The 23,157-nt window shown below is 36.7% G+C and overlaps 1 protein-coding gene across 4 annotated transcripts in view; it reads left to right on the forward strand.

Annotated features, from left to right (window-relative positions):
- Nucleotides 1-425: 425 nt before the first annotated feature.
- Nucleotides 426-23,157, forward strand: part of MASTL (microtubule associated serine/threonine kinase like) — a 32,429-nt gene continuing 9,697 nt past the window's right edge. For all 4 annotated transcript variants that reach the window (XM_046678780.1, XM_046678779.1, XM_046678782.1 and 1 more), the window contains exons 1-8: nt 426-649; nt 3,544-3,681; nt 11,155-11,294; nt 11,987-12,075; nt 15,842-15,948; nt 16,178-16,328; nt 18,985-19,157; nt 21,126-22,274. In XM_046678780.1, coding sequence (XP_046534736.1) covers nt 464-649; nt 3,544-3,681; nt 11,155-11,294; nt 11,987-12,075; nt 15,842-15,948; nt 16,178-16,328; nt 18,985-19,157; nt 21,126-22,274 — 2,133 coding nt within the window. In that variant the 5' untranslated portion in view covers nt 426-463. The remainder of the gene's footprint in view (nt 650-3,543; nt 3,682-11,154; nt 11,295-11,986; nt 12,076-15,841; nt 15,949-16,177; nt 16,329-18,984; nt 19,158-21,125; nt 22,275-23,157) is intronic.

The raw sequence follows: 23,157 nt of genomic DNA on the forward strand, positions 1-23,157 counted from the left end.
AACTGGTTTACATTCCTCCCGGGGGTGAGAGGTCGCGAAGGAGTAATTTAAAAACAAAAAATAGTGGAAGCAGGGTGCCAGCAGCCACGATAGGAGGTCGGGAGAAAACTCAAATCCCGCCATGCAGATTCAAGTCCCGTCGTTCCTTTTCCCGTCAGGCATGAACTGTTTGCACCTCCCCGGTCGTGACAAACGAAGCAAGCGGGCCGCGGGCACTGCCCCCGAAGAGCCTGTCGCTGGCTCGACGATTGCCCAGCGCCCCGCCTCCACGCCCCATGCTTCTTTCCGCGTCGACGACAGGGGGTGGCGGGGCGGGGCTGCGCGGGGCTCCGCGCGGCGACGGCGTGGCGTCACGGCCGGCGTGCGGCGTGGGCGGAGCCTTACTTTGAACCCGGTTGGCGGGACTGGCGGCTCGGAAAGGGACCTTGGCGCCGGCCGTGGGTTCGGTCCGGGCTGGCCTGCGATGGAGGCCGCTGCGGGCAGCGAGGAGGATGGTGGAGCAGGCGCGGCGACGGTGGAGTGCGTGTATAGGATCCCGCTGCCGAGACCTCCCTCCATTGAGGAATTCACGATAGTGAAGCCCATTAGCCGGGGCGCCTTCGGGAAGGTGTATCTGGGGCAGAAAGGCGACAAGTTGTATGCGGTGAAGGTAAGAGGTCAAGGAGTAAAGAAAGGCAAAGAGCCCGGCCCTTCGGCCCCCCTTCCTGCCCGCTGAATTGGGCAGGCCGCTGGAGCACCTAGGCGGTGGCCCGGCTTACTAAGGCCCCAGAGCCCCGCGAGCTGACTTCCCCTTGGGGTGACATCAGCCGGGCTCTCCGGAGTCCCGCCGCTGCCCCGCCCTTCTGCTCGCACCGCGAGTGCTTGAGAGACACCAGAACTTCTGAATCCTTTCTACTGACTTGGCCTTTACCACGATTAAGTTTGAAACTTTAAATTTGAAATAGCTATTTCCAAATTATATTTTAATTCTGTCAGTTTGATAATAGATTAGTTTCCTCTTTTATTGGGATAGAATGGACAATAACATGAGTTTCAGGTGTACGACATAATGATCACAGTAAGTCCAGTCAACATCCATCAGGACACAGTTACAAATATTTTTTGTTGTGGTGAGAACTTTTAAGATCTACTCTCTTAGCAACTTCCAAATATACAATGTGGTATTATTAACTGTAGTCACCACGCAATGATATAGATTAATTCCGGACCTACTATATAACCGAAAGATCTCATTAAACAAACCCCATTTTTTTCTCTTCAAACCTTTCATTATAAATCTAGAATGTACTTTTATTTAAAGACTAAGCTGAAAGATGTCCTAAATCACTCCTTTAGCCCTGGAGCAGTATATATCATTCCACAAGCATTCAAGAGCTTCCAATGTATTTGAAGCTGTTCTGGCCTCTCTTGCTTCTCATCCACTCGAATAGTTTCAGGTGACTCATTCCAGCCCTGAGCGAACTTGATGAAGAAAAGAAACCAGTCTGAGTGCCGATGCAGTTTCACTTTCCTGAGGGACATTACTATGTGAATCTCTAGCAGGCACCTCAAAGTTGTACTTGCCTAACTTTAAACGGTCCTTTCCACCTAACTGCCTAAACTCCGAACCTCCCGTGTTCCCTCTCTCCATTTAATGACACCACCTTTGTCCTGGCCATTCAGGCTAGACACTTGAGTCATTTTAACTTTCCTCTGCTTCCTCTGTATATCCTCTCAACTAATCCTGTCAATTCTGTCTCATATTCATTCTTATTACCTCCTCCATTCTATTCCAAAATCTGCCCAAGTATGGGACTTTGTTTTTTCTCCCTTCCTTCCTTCTTTCCTTCCTTGCTTCCTTCCCTCCTTCCCTCCTTCCCCCTTCCCTCCCTCCCTTCCTTCCTTCTTTCTTTTACAGTTCAGTTTTTAGTAAATTAAAGATTGAGTAACCATCACCACAAGCCAGCCTTTCCATCACCCTGAGAAGACCTCTCCTGCCCATCTGCAGTGCCTCATCCCTTAACACCTCTAGCCCCGAGTAACCACCAATCTACTTTTTATCTCTAGGTTTTCCTTTTCTGGACATTGCATATAGATAGAATCATGCAATATGTGGTCTTTTGCATCTGGCTTTTTTCACTTGACATGATGTTTTTGACATTCATTATGCCTTCATTTCCATACCTAGTCTATTGGAATAGGCCCCTAAATGGAATCGCTACATATTTTTCCATCCATTCCTTAGACTGTGATATGCAAACTAAAGTCCAGACTCCTTGGAAAAGCAGTCATTCTCCAAGGTCTGGTTCTAAACTTCCACTCTCTCTTCCACATGTCCTATGTTCTAGCCACTCCAGACAATTGGCTAATCCAATGCCACGTATTGTCTTGCTTCTGAGCTTATGTTTATGCTGGTTCCTCCTTAAGTGCTTTTCTTCTGCCCTTCTCTGCTCTTCTCCACCTATGCTGTTTATGTATTAAGGTTCATCTTAGCTCGCCTTCACACCTTCCCTGACATTTCAGACCTACCCCACTGAAATTAATTCTGCCTTGCTTCATATGTTCCCAAGATTTTTTGCTTTTCCTTCTACTGTACTTACTAATGTCATTATCAGTTGTTGAAATGAAAACACCAATTCATTTTTTCGATAAATATTTGTTGAGCATCCCCTTTGTGTGTAGGATCTCAAGTACAGTGGTGAACAAAACAAACATGGCCTCATAAAGCTTTCAGTCTGGTGGAATACGGGTGACATTAGGCTCCAGACTGGCTTTGTCAATTTCCCTCGGTTTTCTTATGGAAAGGATGTAAGGCTAGAATTTACAGTGCATTAACGATTCTATTAAATACTCTAATGAATCTTTGGAAAAAATATGACTTTTTTTTTCTTGTAATCATCCTGAGAATTGATCTCAGTGTTACTGGCTCTTCGGTTTAGTGCTCCAGTTTTGCTGTAGATTGTAGTTCTGCTTCCATACCGATTACCTTGAACCTTGAAAAGAGTGATTAGTTATTATTTTCTATAGGACAGCATTTGAGACTGTTAAGTTTCAGTAGTTCTAACCATTCTTAAGATTTTTTTTTCTAGGCAAACTTCCTACAGCCTTCTCTTTCTGAATCTGTTCCCATGCATCAAAGAATCAGAAGTGAAAAAAATTTACCAGCTGCTATTTCCCTGGGCTGACGTTGCTGATGATCTGGGGGCTGATTAGGAACATTGCTATCTTTTGTCTTGGTTATAAGGACAGCAGAACAGAATTTTTTTTATACGAATATGTAGGGCAGTCAGGGAGCATTTGTTTACTTCTTTTTCCTTCTCAAAAGGGATGTGATACTTTTGCTGCTTGATACCAAGATAAGTAGTTCTATGTTGAAGAAAGTTTGTTTTTGTCTTCACCATATTAGCTGTTTTTCTGGCAGTTTCCTGATGGCAATGTGAAATCCAAATGACCTTTATGTTTCCTCTCTCTGGTTGTCTTCATGATGGCAACTTTGAAACCTGAGAACCTTTAGTAATAAAAAATGAATGTGTCATGTTATCACGTTCTGTGTTTCTACTACAGGTTGTCAAGAAAGCAGACATGATCAACAAAAATATGACTCATCAGGTGCAGGCGGAGAGGGATGCCCTGGCACTAAGCAAAAGTCCTTTCATTGTCCATTTGTACTATTCACTGCAGTCAACAAACAATGTCTACTTGGTGAGTAAATAATTTCACATGTTTTTCTTCATTCAGCCATCGCTGAACCCAGTGGCTTAAGAATACAGTCTCTGGGTTCAGAGTACATGGGTTTGAATTCCAGCTCTTGCACTTACTTGCTGTATGACCTTGGCCAAATTACCTTGCCTGTTTTATTAGTCACGGTTCTCCAGAGAAAAATAACTAATAGGGTGTGTGTGTGTAGAGAGAGTGGGATTTATTTTTAAGGAGTTGCCCTATATGATTGTGGGGGCTGGCAAGTCTGGACTTTGCAGGGTAGGCCAGTTGGCTGTCGACCCAGGAAAGAGTTGATGTTGCAGCTCAAGTCCAAAGGCAGAGTAGAGGCAGAAATCCCTCTTCTTGGTGGGGGAGGTGGTGGGGGCACAGAGGGCAACACCTCAATCTTTTTTCTTTTAAGGCCTTCAACTGATTGGATAAGACCCACCTACATTATGGAGGATAATCAGCTTTTAGCCAAAGTCCACTAATTTAAATGTTAATCTCATCTGAAAAATAGCTTCGTGCAACATTTAGATTGATGTTTCACCAAATATCTAGGTACCATTGCTTAGCCAAGTTGAGACAAAATTAACCATCACACCTCAGTTTCTTCATCTGCAAAATGGAGATAATATTACCTATCTCAAAGGTTGTTACAAAATTTCAGTAGGTTAATATAAAGCATGTACAACAGTGTCTGGCACATAGTGCTAAAAATATTTGGTAAGTAAAGGACATATGATAGAAATATTATGTAAAGTTTGGTGTATAATAAGGAAAGATATTAGAAAGTGGTGGATTTGGGGTGTGTGGACTTTGAGAGTTGCTTGATTTTCATTTAAAGCAGCAGCTTACACTCTTAATTCTAATGAGCAATTTGAGGGGGCCAGGAATAGGTGAGGATATTTTACCTGTAAATTCTAGAGAGTCTTCTGATTTCAGAGATGGTCTGTGGGTTAAATGTTTGTAACTCCAATAGCTTCTGTTTAGTATGTACAAAGGGTTTTCTGTGAATGAATCGGTCTTTAGGATGTTGATTTTAGATGTGAGATTTGTGTGTTTATCAGCAGGAGCCTCACTCCTTTCATAATTTGACTACCTTCAGGAGTGCAACCCTTTATTCTCGATATGCTAAAGCTATCTTGCAACTCTGGAACATAACTGTGCCACACTTCAACTTTTTGCTACACCAAAAGCTTGAAATTGAATAGACTTCTAATATGGAAGAATATGATATCCAGCTTCAAGCTAAAGACCTAAAAATTCAGGATAGTTTATAAAAATAGAGTCTAGTCTAAGAGTCTTTTGGCACCTGATGGTGAAATCCATTTCTAGTCTTTCAGTAAATCTGTGAGTATTCTTAGACTGATGTTAAAAGTGGTTGCAAAGATTTAATGGGAAGGCCAGAAAACTTTGGAGAGTAAAAAGTTTCTTTAGGACAATGGTGACTACCTTTTTTGCATTAGGACTAATTTAGGATAAATAGTTTCTTACAAACCACAGTTGTTTAAAGGAATGCATGAAATGTGATCATATTGTAAATATTATTCTTCTATCTATTTTTTCCCACTTAGTGGTGACTTCATCCTTTTTAATGACTGCAGAGAATTACATAGATTTATTTGTGAATTTTATAATTTCTCTAACATGAACTCTTTTGATGAGTTGGTTTGGGGTGTTTTTAACTGCTTAGTTTTGTTACTGTTCTAAACTACACTCCAATGAAGACCTTAGCATGAATTGCAGTACCTTGTTGTAATGACCTTCTCTATGGGAGATAAGACCTGGTAATGCTAGGGGGAAAGATGTTGGAGTAAAGATAGAAATTTGTATCAGAGCGGATTTAAAGACAGCCCCTCAGGAGACCCCTAGGTTCTGAGCAAGCACAAGATAGGGTTCTACGTTTTAGGATGATTCGCTGTCTGAGTGAGTCAAAAAAATATATATAGTATCAGTAAGAAGATAAAAACCAAATACTATAAGAATAACTGACTTTCCATCTCTTAAGCCAGTGATTGGCAAACTGGCCCATGAGCCACATCTGGCCCACTGTTTCTGTACAGCCTGTGAGCTCAGAATAGTTTTTGCAGTTTGAAAACATTGGACAAACCAAAAGAAGAATAATATTTTGCGATACATGAAAATTGTATGAAATTTGAATTTCAGTGAATAAATAAAGTTCTAGTGGAACACAGCCACATCCTTTTGTTTATATATTATCTATGGCTGCTCTTGAGCTACAACAGAAGAGTGAAGTCATTGCAACACAGATCATATGGCTCACGAAGCCTAGAATGTTTACTGTCTGGCTCTTTACAGAAAAAGAAGGAAACATTCTTTTATCTCATTTCCAAAGAAGTGGGGGGACTGTTTAATCCTTCACTTCTGCCTGGCATCTCTAATGCCTTTACCACATACTGTTTCGTATGCAGGGTGTTGCCTTCCCCAATGCCATGACTGGCTCTGGCATCAACCCTGACTTAGCCTGTGGCAGCAGGAGTTTCCCCAACCCTGGTCTAACAGTGGTGGTTGAAGGGCTGAGTCAAAATGCTCAACTTGGTAGTTTTTTTCAGTGCTTCTGTCCCAGAATTAGTGGAATAAGTAAACAGCTATAGTATTTTTGATTTCCTTTTCCTGAAATTGGGTAGGGGACCATATCTTATCTTCCAACTTCATCACTGGTCTACATCCTTGACACTCAAAGTGTAGTCCACAGCTAGGTAGTGTCAGCATCATCTGCAAGCTTATTAGAAATGCAGAATCTCAGACCCCACACCAAATCTGCTGAACCGGAATCAGAATTTTCATGAGATCCCAGGCACGTTAAACTGTTAGAAGCACTGCTTTAGACAAAACAAATATTTCCTAGAAATAGGAAGCTAGTTTGAGGCAGAGAGAGAAGGTATGACTGAACGCAGCCACAATAACAACAAATAATTGGCTACTATGTGCCAGGTACCATGCTAGGTACAAGGAGCATAAAGATGAAAATGTTTATTATGGAAACATTCAAACATACACGAAAATTGAAAGATTAATGTAATGAACCCACATGTGTCTATCACCTAAGTTCAACAGTTACCAATATTTTGCCAAATTGGTTTCATCTATTTCCTACCCCCCATCAACCTTTCATGTAATGGTTTTGGCATCCTTTAATTCATTGCCTGGATTCTTTTATTAAAGTTTGCAAAATGATGAGTTTTCAAATCCTGTTATTCCTTTAGCTTTTATTAACTAGAATTCTTCTGTAAAGAACTTTCCCTTATCGTGTAATTCATCACTCTGAAATACAGCTTGGATGAGGAAGGCAGAATAAATAATGGTTGATTCTTTTCCTTTCATCACCAGTTTTCAGAAGAGCAACCTCCAAATAAGTGTGTTTTTTTAGTGTCTTTATGAATCCATGGAATTTTATAGGTTTGATGTGTTTTAATCCACTGCAGTCATTATTTTCTGTGTTTAAATTGTCCCATCTTTAGTGATTGGGAGCCCCTTCAGTTCATATCTTTGTCTTTTTCTACTATCCTAGTATTCTGATAGCTTTCTTGCTTTCTGGAATGACCAGATATTTAAGGCTCATTTTGTAAATGTACTAGGCCTGGGCAAGGAGGTGTAGCTTCTCATTTTATTGGGAAATAGTGTTTAGAGACCACAATCTAGGTGGTAGTGATTAGTAAAGTTCATTGCTTTTAGCAGTGAACTTTAGGTTCATTGGGTTGTCATTCCTTTTAGTGGACAGACTAGGAAATACATATTTTTATAGAAAGTACATGATTTATCATGAGTTCACGCTGATGATAGAATTTTTACTTAATATCTTTGAAAAATGTATAAAATATAAAAATATTTTGAAAAAAACATTTGTATTTTTTTTAATGTGGGTGATTGGCCCTGAGCTAACATCTGTTGCCAATCTTCCTCTTTTTGCTTGAGGAAGATTGTCGCTGAGCTAACATCTGTACCAGTTTTCTATTTTTTGTGCGATGCCATGGCTTGACGAGCTGTGCTGGGTCCATGCCTGGCATCCGAACCTGTGAACCCCAGGCCACTGAAGTGGAGCACACAAACTTAACCACTACGCCAGCGGGCCGGCCCCCATTTGTATTCTTTTACCCTGAGAATCTGGGTTCCTAAAAACATTGACATAACTACTTATTTGCTTTAACTTACAGCATATGTATATCTAATATTTTCAAAATAACAATACCAATATTGTTTTACTAACACTAAAATAACTGGATTCAATTTAGGATTTTTTTGCAGTTCTTTTTGTCCTTGGGATGTACTGTCAGGATTCTGTTTTTTGAAGTCACTTGAAATAATTCTCTGTGTGGTTATGAAACTTGATCTAGTGCTAGGTTTATTTGTTCCCCTTTAATATCAGAAATTTCTACATGAAAAAGGGAATTCATGCTAGTACCAGAAGAAAACTTATGTGAATATTTTTATAATCATAGAATGGTGCGGGTCTTACTAAGTAGAAAATAAAGCCTATGTTGACACAAAATACTATATACATAGTCACATGACAAGTTTGGGGAAATATTGTCCAGAAGACAGACAAAGGGCTAATTTTACTACTGTGTAAATAGATTTTACCAATCAGTAAGAAAGGATAAACACCCCAGTAGAAAAATGGGCAAAAAATAGAATAAGTTGTTCACAGAAGAAATATAAAAAACCAGAAACAGTGTAAAGATGCTAAATCTCCGTAAATGTAAGTAACGTAAGTATTTGAACAACTCCATTTTTTCTTCTTTAGTTTGGCAAAGATAAAAAAGATTGATAATCGTTGATGAGGATGTAAAGAAAATAAGTATTCTCATAAGCTCAAATACAGTATCTGGTTACTTATTTCCCTGCACTGGATTATAAACTCTTTAAGTACAGTGACTACATTTTATTCATGCTTGTTTTCCCAGTGCTAGCACAGTATGAAGCACAGATTTTCTGTTTAGTAAATATTTAATGATTGACCTCATCAACAAATATTAACTAATCTCTATGTACCAGGGAAACTACTGACCTAAACAGGAAAGAAATGACCTTGTTAAGTTCTTAGGCTGTATTTCACTAAATGGTATTAAGACTATAGAAAATTTTGAGAATAATGTCTAGCTTTGCAACCACATAGCAATAATGGATTCAGGCAAGAATCGTCTATAGTCACGTGATGCTAAAGTCATTGCTTGAAAGTTTGTGGGACAGGTCATTTACATAGTTCCTTTTTTGTTTGTTTTTGTTTTTTATTTTTATGTATTATTTATTTATTTTTACATGTTATAACACATTTTTAATTAAAAATAGCTATATTGTCCAAAAAATAGTGAGAATAATGTCATATTTTGTATTTTTGTAAATATCTTGAATGTTCTGACTTAAGAGAAGACAGATTTTTTTTTTTTTTGAGGAAGTTGAGCCCTGAGCTAACATCTGCTGCCAAACCTTTTTTTGCTGAGGAAAACTGGCCCTGAGCTAATATCCGTGCCCATCTTCCTCTACTTTTGTTTATTTAATTAATTTTTTAATTGAAGTAGCATTGGGTTATAACATTATTTAGCTTTCAGATGTACATCATAATATATTTCGAATTCTGTGTAGATTACATCATGTTCACCACCCAAAAACTAATTATAGTCCATCCCCTCACATGTGAGCCCAATCACCCCTTTTGCCCTCCCCCCCTTTCCCCTATGGTAACCACCAATCCAATCTCCATTGCTATGTGTTTGTTGTTGTTTTTATCTTTTACTTATGAGTGAGATCATACGTATTTGACTTTCTCCCTCTGACTAATTTCACTCAGCATAATACCCTCTAGGACCATCCATGTCACAAATGGCCGGATTTCCTCATTTCTTATGGCTGAGTAGTATTACACTGTATAAATACCACATCTTCTTTATCCATTCGTCCCTTGATGGGCACCTAGGTTGCTTCCAAGTCTTGTCTATTGTGTATAATGCTGCAATGAACATAGGAGTGCGTGTATCTTTATGCCTTTGTGTTTTCAAATTCTTTGGATAAATACCCAGCAGTAGAATAGCTGGATCATATGGTAGATCTATTCTTAATTTTCTGAGGATACTCCATACTGCTTTCCATAGTAGCTGCACCAGTTTGCACTCCCACCAGCAGTGAACAAGGGTTCCCTTCTCTCCACATTCTCTCCAACACTTGTTGTTTCCTGTCTTTTAATTATAGCCATTCTGACCGGAGTGAGGTGATACCTCATTGTAGTTTTGATTTGCATTTCCCTGATAGCTAATGATGTTGAGCATTTTTTCATATGCCTGTTGGCCATCTGTATATCTTCTTTGGAGAAATCTCTGTTCAGATCTCTTTCCCATTTTTTAATTGGGTTGTTGGTTTTTTTGTTGTTGTTCACATAGTTTCAAGGTATCTTCCCCCAGATTACTTATTAATTACAAATGGGGAAAAAAAGCACTTCTTCAATGAAGAAATCTGAAAGTCACCACCTTAACTAAGTGATCAAAGTTAACATCGCCAGTAATGGAACACACTGATGTTAGGTGTCTCATCTGGGGGAATCACTAAGAAGGACTCAACATCACGTATGTAGTGTCCTGCCAAAAATTCATAACCTGAATTGAACCCTGAGGAAACAATCAGATGTCAAGACTGGGTCATGAAAGACTGCTCCCACTGCACCCCCCCCAAAAAAGGCAAAATACTATTCCAGGTTGAAGAAGACTTAAGAGACGTGACAGCTAAATGCCGTGTGTGATCCATGCGTGGGGAATGAGTAGGGATGCTATCAGGGACAATATTGAGATTTTCAGAGAAATTGGAATGTGGACTGTACTTTAGATGGTAATGTGATATTTGCTTTAAAATCCTTGAGTTTTATTATGCTGTAGTTATGTAAGAATGTCCTTGTTAGGCGACACATGATGAAGAATTTAGTGATGATAGGTCGTGATCTCTCCAACTTTATTCTCAAATTACTCAGCAAAAATTTGAAAGTTATACAATACCAGTTACTAATGTTGGCCTATTTTTTAAATTACACTGTGTAGTCTGAACAGAAATGCATGTGTATAAGATATTTATATTAATGATTTTAATAACTGTGTTACGTTATTATGTAACAATTATGCTAACGATTAACAAATACTATTTATTTTTTATTCATATTTGTGGAGAGGAAAGCAAATGTGGCAAAATGCTAACAATCGGTGAATCTACTGAAGATTATATGGGAAATCATTCCATTATTCTTACACTGTTTCTGTAAGTCTGGATTTTTGTTCAGACTAAACAGTTTAATTTAAATTTAAAAAACTATATGGCAACATGAGCAAACCTGGTATTAATGTGTACTGAATGATACCAAGAAAACGTGCCTGTTACAGAACCATGCTAAAAATGTATAACTGTAACGCTCAAATAGTGTATTTTTAAAGTAATCATATTAGTTTATTTTGCACCATTTGTATTTTTTGATAGGTAATGGAATATCTTATTGGTGGAGATGTCAAGTCTCTCCTACATATATATGGTTATTTTGATGAAGAGATGGCTGTGAAATATATTTCTGAAGTAGCATTGGCTCTAGACTATCTTCACAGACATAGAATCATCCACAGGTAAAGACTGACTTTTCTCCAAACTATTACTTAAAGTATCAATAATCAAATTATGTATTAAATATTTGAGTCTTAAATATTTCCATAACCACTTGCCCATATATCCAGGTTATCCAAAATTTAGTAGTAACCTGTGTGAGTTTAGAAATTCCATCAACTCTTCTTTTGTCTCCCTGTGTGTTTTGAATATGTTGCTTTGACCGTGGGTATACCATTTTATTGTGAAGAATATTAATCTTTTTTCTACTCTTTTACCATCATACAAAAGTGCTGAATTGTATAATCCCAGCTGATTTCTAACATTTTGCTCTGTGCAAAGAAAGTCAGGTTAAGGGGATCTTCTCTATTAAAGGCTTAATCTTACCCTCCTTGTAAAAGAGAAATATGATTTGACCTGGTTTGAGGTTTATTTTATGTAATAAGATTTGTTTATTTTAGTGGAATATCTAATAAATAATGTCAAAGATAATCTAGCGTTAAACCAATTAACTTTCTTGTAAATTCTATATATAAAAGATGGTTTTCTCTTAAAAGTTGTTTTCTGCACTTTCAAAGCCAGCAATGAGTGCCTTATTTTACAGAAAATAAATAGGATTTGATTCTTCTGTAACTTTCTGGTTTTTTCCCCTGGTAATTCTAACATCAACACTAGCTCCTTTTTGGTTATCAGCTATTTGTCTTTGTATATGCAGGGATTTGAAACCAGACAATATGCTTATTTCCAATGAAGGTCATATTAAACTAACAGATTTTGGCCTTTCCAAAGTTACTTTGAATAGAGGTAAGAAAAATAGCGGGTAAGTACCTTTTTAAATATCCAACAAATTTTAGAGACTACATTTCATTAACTTATACCGGTTTCTTTGTTAGTTTATAATGAAGAAAATTTGATGATCCTGTGTTCCAAAATAGACTAGAAAGGTATAATGGTATTTTCTTTCCATTAAAGATGAAAAATGGGAATAATTATTCTTAAATCCTCAAAGATCCTTGAAGATCTTTGGATCTTCAAAGAACTCACAGTTTCCATTCTTCTGGCTTTTTTTCCCTACTGAAACTTGTTCTGACCAATTAAACTCAGTAAAATAACTAAAATAACTATAATTTGATAAACAATTAATACCTAAAGCACTTATTCAAATGTACGTGTCCACCACCAAGACCTTGATAAATAAGGGGCAAAGAAAATGAACACATACTTCACACATACATATATATGGAAGTATGTTAATTTCACTAGTAGTAATGAAAGAAATGCTAATTTAAAAATAATATATGAATCATTTTTACACTACTAAGCTAGCCAAAAAGAGAGAGAGAGAACAAAGATCCAGTATTGATAAGACTGCAAAAAGCATGGTCAGTTTTTCTGGGGACTCTGTACATTAGCACAGTGCTTTCCAAACAAAATCTACCGATGTATTTAAGAAACAAAAGGTTTTAATTCTCTTTGACTTAGTGACTTGTGTCTTGGAATTTATTCTAAAGGAATGGTTCAAAAGAACAAAATATATGAATAAAATTATTTGTAGCAGCATTGTTTCTAATAGGGAGAAATTAGAAATTAGTTGTGTTTGTCATAGAAACATGGGTAAATGATATCTTAGTGACTTGGTAGCATATTGTATTATCTATTAAAATGGTAGAGGATGGAAATAAATGAACAGTAGAACCCAAAATTTGGCTTATAAGTTATAAACCATGGGATTATAATTATTTGAAAATGAATACAAGTTTCAGAAAGTTTTGAATACTTAAAGGTTTTTCATATGTTTGGTAAAATCTGACCTGAGCTGATGTGTGCTGTTTATAGTTTTTATTAATCCTACTTCACATAACTACTCATACTTTTCACAGCTGTAATAATATTTGAGTACAGGTTGCTGGATGAGATGCTACTAGAGATGTTCCATGCTATTTATCACATAACCTTTATAAAATCTAAACTGGTTTTTTGTTTTTGTGGGGTTTTTTTTTGTTTTGTTTTGTTTTTTTTGGTGAGGAAGATTGGCCCTGAGCTAACATCTGTTGCCACTCCTCTTCTTTTTGCTTGAAGAAGATTATCGCTGAGTTAACATCTGTGCCAATCTTCCTCTATTTTATGTGAGATGCTGCCACAGCATGGCTTGATGAGTGGTGCTAGGTCTGCGCCTGGGATCCGAACCTACGAACCCAGGGCCACTAAAGCAGAGCATGCAAATTTAACCACTATGCCACCAGGCCAGACCCTAAAATCGAAACATTTTTTTAATTGTGAGGCAAATCTATCTCCAGATAAGATATTGGAAAAAATCACAAATGAGAAACATTTTGTATTAGGGTGATATTATTGATGAATTTAAATTATTTTTATAACAGTTTAATAGTTTTTATTTTTTTCATATCTCATGATTAAGTTTAGAGATGACTCCCAAAAATTGTACACTTAGGTTAATATAAATAATATTATGATAAACATCTTTGAGCATACAGCTCTTTCTGAATTTGGTTTCTTTCTTTCTTCTTTGATTCTGGTAAAAACATAACTTTCTATGAGTCATAAAAAACTCATAAAATTTACCTTCTTAACCGTTTTTAAGTGTACAGTGCAGTAGTGTTACCCACATTCACATTGTTGTGCAACAGATGTCTAGAACTTTTTCACCATGTGCAACTGAATCTCTGTATCCCATCTTTCCCTCCCCCTAGCCCTGGCATTGACAATGCTACTTTCTGTGTCTGTGAGTTTGATTACTTTAGATACTTCATATAAGTAGAATCATACAATATTTGTCTTTCTGTGACTGACATATCCTTAGCATAATGTCCTCAAGATTCATCCATATTGTAGCATATGACAAGATTTCCTACTTTTTTAAGGCCAAATAATATTCTATTATGTATACATGCAACATTTCCTTTATCCATTCACCTGTCAATAGACATTTGGGTTGCTTATACTTCTTGGCTATTGTGAATGATGCTGCAATGAACATGAGTGTGTAAATCTCTCTAAGAAACCCTGCTTTCAATTCCACCTCGCAGTGGAATTGCTAGATCATACAGTAATTCTGTTTTTAATTTTTTGAGGAAACTTCCTTGTTTTTTCCGTAGTGGCTACACTATCTCACATTCCTACCAGCAATGCACGAGGGTTCCAATTTCTCTACATCCTTGCCAACACTTCTTATTTTCTGTTTTTTGATAGTGGCCATCCTAATGGATGTAAGGTAATATTTCATTGTAGTTTTGATTTGTATTTTTCTATTGATTACTAATATTGAGCATCTTTTCATAAGCATGTTGATCATTTGTATATCTTCTTTGGAGAAATGTCTATCCGAGTCCTTTTTAATTAGATTATCTGGTTTTTGTTGTTGTTGAATTGTGGTTCTTTATATAGTCTGTATATTAATACCTTATCAGATAAACCACTTGCCAACATTTTCTCCCGTTCTGTAGGTCGTCTTTTCATTCTGTTGATTGTTTCTTTTGGTGTGCAGAAGTTTTTAAGTTTGATATAGTCCCATTTGTCTATTTTTGCTTTTGCCTGTGCTTTTGGAGTCAAATCCAAGGAATCATTGCCATAGTATTTTTTAACATTTAAATTGTAAAATATTCTTTAAGATGTTTACTGTATCCTATTGGTCCTTATTGCTTCATCAATGTGAGGTAGGTATAAATGAAATTTGTTACATTCAAACTTTCAGTCTGCCTTTAAAAGGTACTCTTATAAGGGTGAAAGTCTTATACCATGTACAAAGTACTCCACTTCTCTTACCATTTTTGATATCTGACGACAATAGTATGATATTACTATTGTTGAATTATTTGACAATGTTATGCACTGAAACCTGGTAAAAATCTGTGTCAGTTTCTATCTTGACCTACACTTGCACAAGTTAATTAACATGAGGGGCCTATAATTTGTATTAATTTCTTAAATAGATTCAGATATTGAAGTTTAATTTCTGTGCCTAATATCTTGATTCCTTTCTTAGTTTTTCTTACCACCTCCTTTTCTGATATTTGATTTGCCAAGAATTATCTCGTTGCCAGTCAGATAACAGTCTTGTTTAGTGACTGAGTACTCCATAAAAAGCTAAGACTTTGGGTCATTATACTGTGTTCTATTCATTCCAGAGCAAGACTCAGTTCTATCAAACTTTAATGATTTCAATCATTGCTTTTTTTTTATAGGGAAATTTTTTTTTTAATTTTAACTTTTTTACTTTTTGACCCTTTTCACCCATTTCCCACCGTCCACCCTCACCTCTGGCATCCACCAATCTGTTCTTTGTATCTATGAGCTTGGCTTTGTTTTGCTTTGTTTTGTTTTTTAGAGTCCATATATGAGAGAGATCATTCAGTATTTGTCATTCTCTGTCTGCTTGGTTGTATTTGTTTACTCTGTGGCATGGTGGCTTCCCTCAGTTTATTCGTCTTACACAAGCTAATTTTGTAGATAATGTGGAAAGAGGGGCCAAGTTCAGAACAGATCATTATTGACTTAGTCAATGACTGTTGGAGTTTTTAAAGGATTTCATCTACTTTTCTTTCATACATAGATATCAATATGATGGATATCCTTACAACACCATCAATGGCTAAACCTAGACAAGATTATTCAAGAACCCCAGGACAAGTATTATCTCTCATCAGCTCTTTGGGATTTGTAAGTACTTGATAAGGAAAGACTCACATAACATGCCCTTTCCTGATTGCCATTTAAAACTTAAAATTCTTTTCTTTTTCAATAAATGAACAAAATAAATTTACGTGTCAAGCATGTTGAGTTACTTTAACAGTTTATCTACTCAGGTGGTATAGCACTCTGTGCACTTAGGTGGTATTTTTGTGAAGGTAAATCTTAGCGTTTGTGTTTGTCTTTCTCTTTTTAATAGTACACACCAGTTGCAGAAAAAAATCAAGACTCTGCAAATATTTTTTCAACCCATGTATCTGAAACATTGCAGCTTTCTCAAGGACTGACTTGTCCTATGTCGATAGATCAAGAGGACACTACTCCTTATTCTAGCAAACTATTAAAATCATGTGAGTATAAAAGAAAAGGTAGCTTATTCCATTAAGTGTGTCTTTTGAGGAACAAAATGTTTTTGAATTTTTAAATCTCTAATATCAAGTTAATAATTTTGAAATGCAGCTATTTGAACAGTCTATGGCGTTCCTATATTTCATCACGTGAGTGCCATTCTGACTGGAGTTGTTGCAGATCTTGAAGTCAACAGAATAAAATGCCTAACTAAGGAGACATTCTCCAATTAGCTATAATATTGGAATGATCATTGGGTAAATTTCTCTATACTGGTAGTATATGTCAAAATACACTATATTTTTCTATGGAATTCTTATATAGAGAAGATGTAGTACCCATAATATTGTGTATCTTTATAAAATTACTTCCGAAAGATTTTCAAAGAAAATAGTTGAAGTAAAGATACGGTTTTTTAAATTAGCACACAATAAAAGACAGAAACGAAGTAGAGGAGGAGAGTGGAAGATTCGTGCAGCACTTCACTTCACCCTTTATCAGTTAACAGCAGCGGACAAATTCGTTCTCTGCACTCAGGTTCTTCCTCTTGGGAATGTGAATAATGATGCTGTAAAGAATAATTGGTGTTAGTTTTCAGAGATGTTACCTCATTTTGAATTTGGTCCTCAAATCTATACATATTTAGGAGATATCTATCTATAGATAGATAGATAGATCCCTTTTACAAATGAGAAAACCAATATTTGAAAATGTTTAGTTAAACTATTAGTGGGTAAGTCAAGTAGAGATTGCAGATACAATGTCTATCCACTGACCCTTTCCTCCTAATTCAATGAGTCTTGTTTCTTCTGCCAAAATCACTTCTGTGAAAATCAAAATGACTGAAAAAATATATATAGCTGTGATAAAGAGAAAACTGTTAAAATATGGAATATGCAGATGTTATGTATAGCCTTATTGTATCACCTCAGTCATTTTTTAGTCTAGTCAGAACTAGATGGGTGCAGGGCACAGTGCTGGTCGCTTGAGTGAATATGAAAATGATTAAGAGAGGTTCTTGCCTCAGAAGAGCTTGTAATTTTGTGCTGATTACAGGTATGAAGGGAGAAGAACAAGAATCCTATAAAATAAATGCCACAAAAGGGATATTATGATACAAAGTGATAAATGCTAAATGGGAAAATCAGGAATGGTTCTAAATAAAGATATGGCAACAGCCAAGCTGGGCCTAGAAAGAGAAGGAGGAATTTAACAGCTCCAAGTATATTGGAAAAGGGCGTTTCAGATAGAGGCATAAGCAAAGGCATGGACACATGAAGTATATTCCATCTTCAGACGTAGGGACTAAACGTGTTATGTGAGGCTGGGAAGCACGTGCAATAGAAGAGGCAGCCTAGCAGGTAGATGGAGAAAGATCAAGTGTCATGACAGGGAGCTTGAATTTAAGTGTAGAGAAAGGGGAGCCATCAAAAGTCCAAAGTAGGGCGTGGTCTGATCATATCAGTGATCCAGAAAGAACTCATTAGCAAATATACAGCATCACATGGTGTTAGATTAGACACAAGTGCCCATATTACTGGGAAAAGGCAGCTGAGCAATTTAGTCAAGTGGCCAGTGAGTTTCAGGAATTCCATTGAGAGGATTTGTGTACCAAAAAGAAAGTTGATTTAGGGCCAGCCCTAGTGGTCTAGTGGTTAAGTTTGGCACACTCTGCTTTGGCTGCCCAGCTTCAGTTCCTGGGTACAGACCTACATCGCTCGTCTGCTAGTGGCCATACTGTGACGGCAGCTCACGTACAAAAAAAGGAAGATTGGCAGTGGATGTTAGCTCAGGGCAAATCTTCCTCAGCAAAAAAGAAAGAAAGAAAGTTGTTTTAGATGGACTTTGAAATTCCCCTTCCAGTTTTAAAGTTCTAAGATTTATTAAATTAAAAAACTGTAAGACTAAGAATTTACTTGGGATTAAAGTTATCTTCACCCTTTTTGGGAAAGAGAAAAAAATATACATATCTTTTTATATATGTACAAACTCTTTCTATGCACATATTATGATCTTAGTAAAAGTATGATTGTTGTGTTTTAAGTTCAGGAGAAACAATATTTAGCATCATTTATTTTTATGATAAAGGAAAATGTATCATGTAGATGATGCTGCTTTCTTGTACTGACTGGCTCTTAGCCAGTTCACTCATTTGCTTTACTCAATAGTATTAAAAAAATCCCTTATGGGTGTGTATAATTCACACTTGTACGCATGTAAACCTCAATATTAAAATAAAGCTGTAGTTTTGATTAAATACAAATTGAACTCAGTAAATTTAGTCACATTCCAACCTTACATCACGTCTGGATATAGCACATCAATAATGCTCCTTTATCAAGAAGAGTTTCAAATTGAATAAAAGATATTCAAAATGGATTTCCTCCTAATTATTAATTAGTTCCCTGGTCCTGGTTTTTGCTTTACAAATGTTGAGAGTTGTGGGTTTTTTTTAACTTTCACAGCAGTACTTGTATGCCAAAACAGCTGACGCCCTCCTTGTGGATTGGATAATGTTTACATAGGGAAAAAAACATACACAGAAATAGTTCTCAGATGCAATACTTAATACTTCGCCTAACTATCTGTAAAGATTCAGGTTCAGTGAGGAACTAAGAAAGATGTGACATAAGCCTCGATATTTTCTGCTGCCTACAGGCCTTGAAACAGTTGCCTCCAACCCCAGGATGCCCGTGAAGTGTCTGACTTCGAATCTCCTCCAGTCTAGGAAGAGGCTGGCCACGTCCAGTGCCAGCAGTCAGTCCCACACCTTTGCGTCCAGTGTGGAGTCTGAATGCCACAGCAGTCCCAGGTGGGAAAAGGATTGCCAGGTGAGAGTGAAAGTTTTCTTCATTAAAACCAATTACTATGTCAAATTAATGACAGAAACACTTTATACCTTTTCATATATATTCTGTAAGGAAATGAAACTGTTACACGAATGGCAGTCAAGATGTTCTTCATTTTCCTGTATATTCTGTCAAATTCTTTTGAAATATTTTATTTCTCATTCAAGAGTGAAATTATTCTTGCTTGATATATAATGAGATTCCAAATTTTTTAATTTTTGCAGTAAATTGATGGTAAACATTTGGCTTGTAGGCATCTAGATGGACATTTTTTTTTAATTCCCTACCATGACACAGACATTAGCTTGTTGAGTGTTTTTTACCTATATCTTATTTTAAAATTTATACTACCTCCTTCTATACTGTTTTCTGCCAGTTTCTCATTTAATGAAATGGTAACTCTTCTGGGTCAGAAATAACTTTTAGACCTCAAAGGTAATGTAAGTGTACCTTTAAAAGTATCTAGTCTAGGAAGATTGCTTGCTAAGTGAATGGGTTTACCTAAAATTATTTAATGTATATATTCTGTTTTTGCCTTTTAAAAAAGCTACAGAAGCGAATAAATATTAAAACTGAGAGGAACTAAAATTTTACATTATAATAAACTTTCAGAGAATGCTGATAAAATAATGTTAGATTAGAATATGGTAATGCACAAAGAATAAACTTTCATTTTGATAAAATAGTTTGGATTGTATTTGCTCTTATTGTTAGTAATATGATTTTCTTCGCTGTTGTTGGATATTTGTATTTTAGGAGTAAGGTCACATTATTGTTCAGTTCAGGCAGGGTTTCTCAGTCTTTTTTCCTCTTCTCCTTGTAGGCTGCTCTATGGGCAATATATACTGCAGGATAAACCGGCATTGCACTCCTAGTCCTATTATTTCACTTTCATTTTCATCAAGAAAGCATATTGTATAACATTTCAAACTATACACAGCTTTACCGTCTCCCTCCCACTCTGCACCCCTGACGAATGCAATGATTGGACTGTAGTAGTGCTTCTCAAGTATGATGAGAGGAGTGACAGTGGACCACAAGGGACCCCTGATAAACCTTATGCTAACTCCCAAAGGCACAGTTTTCTGTGCTTGCAGATCAGTGAGTTGTGACTTAGGAATATTCTTTTTGTTCATGACTAAGCACCCCTTTCTATTACTAAGTAAGTTGATAAAGTTTTATTTTTTCACATATCAAAAATAGTCACTATTAGCATTTACTGAAGATTCACTCTAATTGACTCATCTTGTAAAATTCCTGATTACCATGCACCAAGTTGTGATGTTATGTACAATGCTCTGATCACATGAGCACCTGCAGATAGTTAGCATTCAAACAGTTTTCAAGAAAAGCATTTTGTTATCAATGCATCATCAGTTCATCTTGTGGACAATGGATTTTAATTCTTGTTATTTTTGGTTTTTAATTATAAATTACCATTAGTTTAGCTTCATTCCTCATCAGTTTGGTTTTATTATACTTGTGTGAAGTGATAGACGATTACTTCAACAATATTTTTGTTGTCTATAACTTTCCATTAACTATATTTCAAGCCTTGTGCATTTTGCAATTCAAAATAGAATTGTCCATACCCCTGTTGCATAGCAGATATCTACATATGTAGCATTACCCCCAGTTTTCCCTGAATATGTTGAATGTTATTTGTCTTATTTAAATAACATGTAATACACTATCAAATACGTATTATAGAATAGTTGATTTACATTTTAGACCAGTGTTTCACTCAATGTATATAAACATATACTATAATTGTTTATATTGCTTTTTGATTCTCTGTCATCATTGTTCTTTTGTTCCATTGGAAAGTGGGAATAGGGAGCATAGTAGTTTCTGGGCTCATTTATCCTACCTAAGTGGACAGAGGTTTAAAAGGTTAAAGGGTCTCAGCTTTGTATAACTAAAAAAAAAAGGGTTTTTCCCCCCTCTTAGGAAAGTGACGAAGCACTGGGCTCTGCAATGATGAGCTGGAATACAATTGAAAAGCCCTTATGTACAAAGTCTACAAATGCCATCGAGACCAAAAGTTGCAATAACAAGGATCTTGAGTTAGCCCTTTCTCCCATTCATAACAGCGGGGCCGTTCCTGCCACTGGAAGCTCTTGTGTAAACCTTGGTAAAAAATGCTTCTCTGGGGAAGTTTCTTGGGAAGCAAGAGAACTGGATATAAATAATATTAATACGGCCACTGACACCAGACGGTCTGGTTTACATCAGTCAAATCAGTGCGCTGTGGATTCTGGTGGTAAGACTGAAGAGCACCTTGGGAAAAGAAGTTTTAAAAGAAATTTTGAGTTGGTTGACTCCAGTCCTTGTCAGGAAATTATACAGAATAAAAAAAGTTGTATAGAGTATAGGCATAGTAATGAAACGAGAGATTGTTGTACAAATCAAAGTACAGGCTTAACAGCTGAAGTGCAGGACCTTAAGCTGTCAGTAGATAGAAGTCAGCAAAATGACGGTGCTAATAAGGAGAACGTGGTCAGTTCTCTTATTGATAAACAACAAACACCAGAAACATCACCTATCCCGATGATAGCAAAAAACCTCATGTGTGAACTGGATGAAGATTGTGACAAGAATAACAAGAAAGACTACTTAAGTTCTAGTTTTCTATGTTCTGATGATGATAGAGCTTCTAAAAGTATTTGTATGGACTCTGATTCATCTTTTCCTGGACTTTCTATAATGGAAAGTCCATTAGAAAGGCAGTCCTTAGATCCAGATAAAAGCATCAAAAAATCCTTTTTGGAAGGATCAAATATTGAAGACCTGCTTACTGTATCACCCAGCTGCCAAGAAAATACCTTGCCCAAAGGCGATGAGAATCCTGCTGTCCAAGACCGTAACCAGAACATGTTAGCTCCCTCTTTGGAGGTGTTGAAAACATCAACCTTCTCCAAAAGAAACGCTGTAGCTTTTCGAAGCTTTAACAGTCATATTAATGCATCCAATAACTCAGAACCATCCAAAATGAGCATTACTTCTTTAGATGCAATGGATATTTCGTGCACTTATAGTGGTTCATATCCCATGGCTGTCACTCCCACTCAAAAAAGAAGATCCCATATGCCGTATGAGGTATGTGATAATTTCTAACACTTTGTTCTTTAGATTTTGGAAAAATAAACTGTTAAGGCCAGAACTACTTGGTCTCTCAGCTAGACGATATGATATAAATCATATAGTTTTGTTCTGCTTGTCGGGAACCTGTGCATCGTTGGAGGTTTTAATGCAGGAAGGCAAAGCTGGTAGTAATGTTGATTATTCTGAACTCCAATACCTCCTTCATTGGTGTTGCTCTATATACTTCCACACATTTTCAATCATGTTTACATATTTACAGTCACATATTTTCACTTGATCATGGCAACCCTGTGAGATACAAAATTAAAGTCCACGCCACCTTCCTGCCTTCTAAGGACATATTTAGATGATCTCTTTTCTTTACCGAAAAAAGTTGAAAAATATATATTTCAAATCTTATTTTGTTTTTATTTTCCAAACCTTTCTGAACTCAAAGTTTCATTTTTTTCTTTCTTTGGAGAGACACCCTAATATAGAAAGTGTAAACCCTTGATTTAGGGTTATACAAGACCTCACTAAGTGACTCAGAAGGTGCTGAGCCTCCGAGCCTCTGTCCCGTCAGTCTGAAAAACATAAAGATACCCGTCCTGCTGGTCTCGCGGAGTCGTGTGAGACGAGAATATCTTAAACACTCGAATGCCAGTCGGCACAAGAGGTTATTTATATTTAGTTCTGTCTTAGGTATTGTCCCAATAGTTCAATCATTTGTCAGTGACAGCCTCCCTCAGTGACGGTTCTTGAGCTTGTATTAATCTATGCCATCAAGAAGTTTTCCTTGTGGATTTTTTCATTGTTTCTGGTATATCCAGATCTTACTGAAATAATTGTTGTTATCTAAGCTATTGAATTTCACTAAATATCAGGACTTCTCATAGTT

Source organism: Equus quagga, chromosome 12 (genome assembly GCF_021613505.1).
Source record: "Equus quagga isolate Etosha38 chromosome 12, UCLA_HA_Equagga_1.0, whole genome shotgun sequence".
In the NCBI taxonomy this organism is placed as follows: Eukaryota; Metazoa; Chordata; class Mammalia; order Perissodactyla; family Equidae; genus Equus; species Equus quagga.